Source organism: Trachymyrmex cornetzi, unplaced genomic scaffold (genome assembly GCF_001594075.2).
Source record: "Trachymyrmex cornetzi isolate Tcor2-1 unplaced genomic scaffold, Tcor1.1 scaffold204, whole genome shotgun sequence".
NCBI classification, from domain to species: domain Eukaryota; kingdom Metazoa; phylum Arthropoda; class Insecta; order Hymenoptera; family Formicidae; genus Trachymyrmex; species Trachymyrmex cornetzi.
Window position 1 is genome coordinate 55,760 of NW_017296680.1, and position 8,134 is coordinate 63,893.

General features: G+C 32.1%; 2 protein-coding genes across 2 annotated transcripts; both read right to left on the bottom strand.

Annotated features, from left to right (window-relative positions):
- Positions 1 to 276: 276 nt before the first annotated feature.
- Clbn (Nuclear export mediator factor NEMF homolog Clbn) lies at positions 277 to 4,420 on the bottom strand. The gene is given in 9 exon segments (XM_018505329.1): positions 277 to 600; positions 680 to 948; positions 1,043 to 1,358; positions 1,443 to 1,973; positions 2,098 to 2,278; positions 2,345 to 3,423; positions 3,497 to 3,699; positions 3,787 to 3,958; positions 4,234 to 4,420. Coding segments are annotated over 9 exon segments (3,006 nt in total). The 5' UTR covers positions 4,290 to 4,420; the 3' UTR covers positions 277 to 401.
- A 713-nt stretch (positions 4,421 to 5,133) lies between these two features.
- Positions 5,134 to 6,209, bottom strand: RpS16 (ribosomal protein S16). The gene is made up of 5 exons (XM_018505292.1): positions 6,122 to 6,209; positions 5,993 to 6,037; positions 5,782 to 5,913; positions 5,422 to 5,536; positions 5,134 to 5,338 (listed from the first exon to the last, which is right to left on the bottom strand). Exons 1-5 carry the CDS (start codon positions 6,128 to 6,130, stop codon positions 5,193 to 5,195), a joined length of 447 nt encoding a protein of 148 aa, XP_018360794.1. The 5' UTR covers positions 6,131 to 6,209; the 3' UTR covers positions 5,134 to 5,192.
- Between the last annotated feature and the right edge of the window lie 1,925 nt (positions 6,210 to 8,134).

Consider the following 8,134-nt stretch of genomic DNA (forward strand, 5'->3'; position numbering starts at 1 on the left):
TTATAAATAATCACAACAATAATGATTTAAAAAATCAATTTGATTTATTGGGCATGTTTTCAAATAATGAAAGAAAAGTTTCAAAATGAATTAATTAAAGAATCATAAAATTAATCTGCCTAAAAAAAATTTTACACATGTATTTACATATATTATACATGTATATTTACTATATCTAAACTTAAGTATTTGGATTTGAATACTTACGGTAATTGTAAATAATAAATTTTATACTTTTCTGTTTTAAAAAATATATAGCTAATGTTTTGTGTTTTAATAATCATTAAATATTGTAATTTAAAAAAAATGTCATTCCTTCACAAATAAGTTTTACACGGTGCAAGTAATTAAAAAAGTAATTCAGGTTATCAATTATATGGATAAAAATCGGCATTTTTTAACTATTTTTTTAATTTTTGAATCTGAGGAGCACTTATTTTTACTTTTCCAGGTATATTCCTGGCTATTGTCTCATCTTTAATTGCCTTTAATAGGTCTTTTTCACGTGAAGAAATTTCTTTGTCTCTGAGAAATACAGCTATAGCTGTTTTAGCAGCTTTGCCCCTCTTACCAATACCAGGTATCAATTTCACTTTGAACCTGGTAAAAATAAATATTGAAATTTATTATAAATGAGAGAGAAAGAGGTAAATTATTGAGCGTTTTAGGAGCTACTTACTTGTAATTTTGTAAGGTATTGTAAGGTGCTACAACAGGAACAGCAAATAATAATTCATCTTCTGAAACAGGCTTTCCTGTTAACTGATCGAGCATATCAACTTCAGGAATTGGACCTGTATCTTCATCGTCAATGTTATCTATTATCGTGTGCATAGATTGTGGTGGAATGTTAGGTTTCGGATTTGTCTTTTTCTTTCCTTGTTGCTTTGGACCTGACGGATCTTTAGACCTATTTTTTCTTTTGTCTTCTTTGGCTGCACCTGCCGACTAAGAAATAATTGGAAAAAATAAAGATATTAAATTAAATAAATAAGTTTAGAGAGCAAATACTTAGTATAAAATTTAAGGCAAAAAATAAAACCTGCAAAACGAGCATTGAAAGCCTTCTATCTTCCTCATCCTGATCTTTATACTTTTCTTTCATTTTTTTAAGCTTTCCTTTTTGTCCTCGTTTTAACGCAGGTTGCTCTCCTTTTTTGTTATCATTTTCATTTTTATCATCTTTTTCAACCTTTTTTGTTGATTCTTTTGGATGTGTTTTTTGTTTTGCTTTTGCATGTTTCTCCATAGTTGGAATTATTATAATAGGCATATCATCTCCTAAATAAACCACATTTTCTTTCGTGTCTTTCTGAGATTGCATTAAAGGCTGATTATTATCAACATGTATTTTTACCCTGTTTGATATAAAATTACGTCATATATATATACATATATTTTATTTGATTTCATTTACAATCAAAAATTTTGTATTAACTCACTTTGGGCCTGATAGATCAATTTTAATTTGTGTATCAGGAAATTGATATTTTGCATCTTCGTATGTATCTTTTTCATCTTCTCCATAAGTATCTTTCTTAACACTATAATCTGTTGTATGAGATTCTGATTTCTCTTGATCCTCCTCTTGAATTGGATGTAATGTATCTTTGTTCTCTAGATTTTGTTCTTGTTTCTCTAGATTTTCATCTAGCATTAAAAATTATTAGCTTTTGAAAATATATATTAACAATTAAAGAATAATTTAATTAAATATTAGATGATTTATTACATAGCTTTCCTCATCTATTGTTTTCACTCTCCTTTCATCTTTATGTCGTTCTATGGAACTGTCCTCCAGACGAAACATAATACCCAATCCCATAATTAATTGACTGTGCGTCAGATAATTTTTTTTTCCACGTATCATGAAGGATCCGGTAGTAAGATATTCACCAGTAGGCGCACTCTTGGATACTTGATCATGATGCACCCACCATGCATTAACTATTACTTTCGAATCCCACGCTATACTATAGTTGTAATATTAAGCATAATTATATACATAATTATAATAATATAATAATAGTTTAAAACAATATATATGTAAATTTAGCAAGTACTATTGTAAAAATAAAAATCAATATAATTATGTACCTGTATGCAACAGCCATTGTACCTGCCTCTGCTAATGATTTTGGCGGTACAGGATTGCCACTGGGATTTTTTATTACGACAGAACTAGCACCAGTTAAATCTGCATGAACGTATAAATCTCCCGCCTTCAGATATCTTTTAACTATGAACTCATTCTGCTGTTGATCTCTTCCTCCGATCACTATGTATGTATTTACGTTAAAATTAATAATTTCGACATATACAAATTATTAAAAGAAAAACATACCTAAGTAATTTTCGGATGTAATAAACCAATAGAATTTTTCAAACCAATATGTCTTCCTTAATTTATTAATGGTATGTATGGTTTGTACTTCTTTCAGTGTTTGCTTTGTCTTCTTTTCGGCCGATTTCAAAGCTTTTCCCTGGGATTCTATCGTTTTTTGCTGCTTCTTTGCAGCTGATTTTTTTTGACTGTAATACTTCTTGGCATTACTGAATGCTGTATGCGCCAAATCTATATCAATCATCATAGGTTTGAGCTTAGATTCCTCATCACTGTCTTCATAAGGATCATGCAACAATAGGGCAACATGATTCGTTTCTAGTTTTAATTGTTTTATAGCAGAAGCAACAGGATCACCTCTGACTTGAGCTTCTTTCAATAAAACTTGAATGTCCGGCCAAGACATTTGATTTGCTAAGGCGCTTTGTATAGCTAGTATAGCGTTGTCCACTAAAACCTGATTTCTTGAAATTAATTCTGCTTTTTGTTTATCTAATTCTTGTGTCTTTTCTAACGTAATCAATCGCTGACTGTGATCTTTTCTTACTCTATCTAATTTTTGCAAAGCTTCTCTTTCCTGTTGCAGAGCTTTCAAATCTATCTTTTGTCCTTCCATCATAGAGAAATATTCATCCACTGCAGCATCAAAAGAATCAAACTCCTTGTAAGGTTGATTATTATATTGCTCAAACAAAAAAGGATGAAATTCAATATTAGCAAATATAAAATCTTCCTTGCCATCTTGAGTCAGTTTCGATTCCTTTTTCTGTATAATATAGCCTTTGGAGACATTTTTCTTTGCGTAATCCATCATGTTATTAGCATCCTCGAGCGCTAAAATTAATTTTGGCATATCTTCAGTGATATGAAAATCTTTACCGATTTTGCAACCAAGGTTAAATCCAGCTTTCAGTAAAACATGATCAATCACAGCTGAACCAAATTCTAACAATGGATTTAATACTTTTTTAAGATTATCGCCCTCGTTAGCCTTTTGAATATGCTCATGAATTACATCCATAGATGGCATAGTTGTGGAATGAGCTCTGTCTAAGGGATATTTCTCTTTCACTGCAAATCTAAATATCATTTGATTTTGTTAGTTTACATGCCAACATATATTTTACATTATAGATACATTTTGTTTGTTACCTAATTTTATCTCCTTCTGTATGAGGTCTTAACACATATAAAATTACCATTTCGTGATCAGTCAAAATTATATTACCACGATCATACACCTCCAAAATTACATGGTAGGCAGCTTCACCACTTCCAAATTGTAACTTTATTATTCGATCAGTACCGACTTGCATAAGACTCTCTAATCTTTTGTTCTTAAGATGTTTACGCATCTGTAAAATTATATAGATTCCAAGGTATTTATTACTATACAATAGCTATTTTATAATTTAATATTATTTTTTAGCAGAGATATTTACCTTCATAGAGAAACCTGAGGGAGCTACATTCTTAGGCCATTCAAAAGCTGTAATATGGATTCTGTTACCAGATTCAAGCAAAAGAACGCATTTTTCCTCACTACGTTGAAGGCGTATAAGATATGTGCGATGATCTATATCGTATATCTGATTGACACGCATGCCAATAAGCCTAAAAGTTTTTACATGATTATAAGATAGCTTGTGAGCATAACAACTTGTGTTAACCTGTTGCATTATGACATTGTATAATTATTTATGTATCAACAATTACTTATCAGTAAAGACTAGCTGCAATTAATTTATGTATTTTTTTTTTTAAATAAAATTATATTACGGCTGTACACTTGTAAAGATAAACTGCATATTTTGAGGAAAATGAAATTTTTGTTATAACCTCAAGATCTTATTATAAAATCAGAAATACGTTTTATCTTTTTCTCTTACCTTTGTAATTCAGTGACTGAACATACAAGATCATAAGTATTAAACCGCGTCTTCATTTTTAGATAGGTTTTATTTTCTCTTTGAAAAATTTATCGAAAAACACAGTGACAATTCGACATACTCTACAGTCAACTCTACAGTTTAGTTTACCCTGTTTCACTGACTGACTGACTAGCTTGCACGGACTTGCACAATATGAAATTGGATACGTTCCTTCCGTTTCTCGCATGATGCGCATAATACATCGTTTATCCTTGTTGCTCACCAAATGTTAAACAAGGACAATGGATGCATCATGCGCGATACGCACCCATATATACGCTATTTGGAAACTTAGGAAGAAAATCTAGGAACACGTATAGAATATGAACAAAAAGTTACATCACATCCGCAAATACAGACATTTATCGAAATTTTTTTGCAAAATTAATCTTATCTATAAATCGTATCCTTATCTATTAAATTTTATTTCAGACATTTCTAAACTGGGTATATACATATATATATAGTGTTATTCATTGAAATTTTTTATAAAAAATCTCATTAAAGATTGAAAATGGAATCGTTCTTTTTGAAAATTGGCTTAATTTTTATTTTTTAAAGTGAGACCCTGCTTTAAATGATTTAAAAAAGAAATAATTATTAAATAAGCTTGAACAAACAAAATACAAGCCAGAAATTAATTTGTTATAAAAACTTGCTACAAAAATTTATTTTTGATTGTTATCCTCAAAAATCCAGCTAATCACATCAAATTTCTACTTATATGTCGAAACTTTGAAAAAAGAAATATTAATTAAAAGCTATTTATTTAATAATAATCCTGCACATAAAATGAAAAAGTATAAAAAGAATTATAGTATAAATATTAAGGAAATGGAAACAAAGAAAGATAAGACATATAGATTTTAAATGTTTTTTTTATATTCAATATGAGTAAGATGTAAACATTGCGAATATTAACGATAAGATTTCTGGTATCGTGCTCTGGCGCCTGGACCACCAAACTTCTTTGGCTCGCACCTCCTTGGATCGGCAACAAGGAGAGTACGGTCGTATTGAATAAGAATATCCTTTACTTCCTTCTTACTGGCTTCATCGACATCTAAGATAACAATTACATTATTAATTATTATAAATTATCTAATAAATCATCAACAATCACATCCATTATTAATTTACACTTACATTTTTGATAGTAGGCAACGAGAGCCTTAGAAATTGCCTGTCGAATAGCATAGATCTGTGCAACGTGACCACCACCACTCACCCTCACCCTGATATCGACTCCGGAGAACTTCTCCTAAAACACAAATGGAAACATTTTTGTTTGATGAAAAACCGTATTCCGCTTGCACTAGTGAGAGCTCAAAGGAAAGACTATTTTCAGAATCTACTGCTAATCATGAACCATCATGTTCGGAATAAGTAGACATCACGGAACGATTTATGAATAGACACGACAAATTCGCATGTCAATTTGCTCCAATGTCTTCTCCATCGGCTTTAGGAATTAGGAGTCAACTATTAATTCCCCACGTTACTCACCTTGCCTAGCAGCAGGATGGGCTCCTGCAATTTGTACTGCAACACGCGGGGTTCCACCAGCTCCAGCGGCCGGCCGTTAACACGGAGGTTTCCACGTCCACGCTTACAATAGGCGACCGCGGTCGCACTTTTCTGCAATGAGAAGATCCGTGTTAAACACGTCGTGCGTCAACCACGCGTAGACCTAACCTCACAATACTCTCTAGCTCACCTTGCGTCCGAAGACCTGCACGGAATGGATCGGCTCTTTTTGTTTCTGAAAAAAAGAGCGCGATTCAATTAATATTTACTTTCGTTCGTGTCCGTCTAATACTGATCATGGAGACGGCATAAAACTCACCTTCTGCATTTTGACGACCGAACAGCACGTCGTAAAACCTGTAGAAAAGGAGAGAAAGGAAGTTACTTTACTCGTGGCGCTCGCAGCACTCGCTTCCGCAAAACAGAAGGACGCCATTGCTGTTATTGGATAGCCAATAGGATTCTATAGCCAATAAGATTCAGGGCGCGAGACTACATTTAAAAAATATTTTTCAAACAATAATTGAGGGGATGGGCGGAATAAAGGCCTAATTATGAAACTTTGATATTAATAAAAATTAAAATAACTTGCTACTTTTTTATTATACACAAATGGGTACACAATATCAAATGAATTTATGTAATGTTTTTAAGAAATTATATGTTACAATACTTTTCTATTACGATCGATATTACATAAAAAAGCTAATTGCCGAAAAAAGGGCCTAATAGTTTGAGTTTGAATAGTTTGAGCATCTTTTCGGGGAGTGTTAGTTTGTGGAAATTATTAAATTAATCAGCTTTGAATGCCTAAAAGGGTCGGACGGAGTGTACAAATTAAAAGGATAAAATTTCTAATCAAATGAAATTTGTTCTTAAACATTGATCCTTTCTCGCTTTACCAAAAACTTCATCAATTCCAAAATCCAACTGAGATCCATCCAAATATTTCCTAAAATGACTTTATTAATAACAAAAATAATAAAACTGCTTGCAATAAAGATAAACTTATCCTAAATTATAGGTTAATTAAAATAGATTACCAAATAAATTACCCCAATTTTAAAGTAATTAAAAAAAATGATCCTCGATATGTTAAATATAAAATTCGTTATTTATATTTTGGCTAAATCGCGCAATCTTGTCCAATCCCTGGGTACTTAAATGTATTGACCTAAAAACGGACACTAATTCTTTAATATTAAAGGAACAGTTCGTAACAATAAAAAGGATATTGAATATTACATTCCTTTTAATAAAAAACGGATACGAAATAAATGCAGTTAGCCAAGTATTTCATAACGCAAGACACATAAAATAGATTAACAGTGACTAAAATGGTCACGGAAATTATTTGCGAATTAATAAAAAAATTGTTACATACATATTCTGCAGATATATGATGATACACAATACATGAAAACAACAATTCAACAAAGAAGAGATGTTAATGATTGCTTACTAATCTTTCCAAAGTAAAACGCATTTTTCTTCTAAGAAATCTTGAAACGAGTCCGACAATTTTCTTTCTATCAACTGCGGGAAAGAAACAATAAAGAAAAAAGCTATAAAAGATTATTGATTCACTTAATTCGTGCGAACATCAAACGGAAAAAATCTCACCGAGAAAGGGAAAATGGTAAAGGATTATAGTTGGATAACGCGAAATAATCGTAGTCGAATACAATGAATCATGATTTTATTTGTTATATAATAATATCTACAATAAAAATACCATATCGTTTGAAAAACAATTTTCGTTACAATTATACAGTAATTTTATATAATAATATAATATATTTAGGTTTTCGTTCCAAATAAGACGTAGCGATGAACATACACCTCGCGCAGTGGGAGTGAGAAAATACATTATTTTTTTGTCGCAAATTCCGCGTTGTGGTTTCGTCACTCAGCGTGTGTTTGTGTGTGTGTGTGTGTATCTCTTGTATTTGTTCTTTTTCTTTCTTTATTTTCCCGAGTGTCGATTTTCCGCGCGAACATCCGAGACGAGCGTGACCCGCGCGTGATCGCACATTTCGCGATTTATTTCTCTTTCTCTTTCTTTTCTCCATTTTAGTCTCACGCTTTTCGATCGTTCGCATTTTCGAAAAAAAGGAGACCTCGCTGTTGGAGTCAATCGCGAGGGCCGCCGTCTCGAGTGTCCCGCTTCCTTTGTGCCTCGCACGCAATTCCTTCTTTCCATCTTTTTGTTTCTCTTTTTCTTTTCCTTCCTTAGCATGTGCGGAGAGTGTGTTGTAAAAAGCGTTGGACTCCTCAGAGAGCGATCCAACTTTTCATCGCGCGCGACCGCGCGGACAGTATCCCCGCTTTA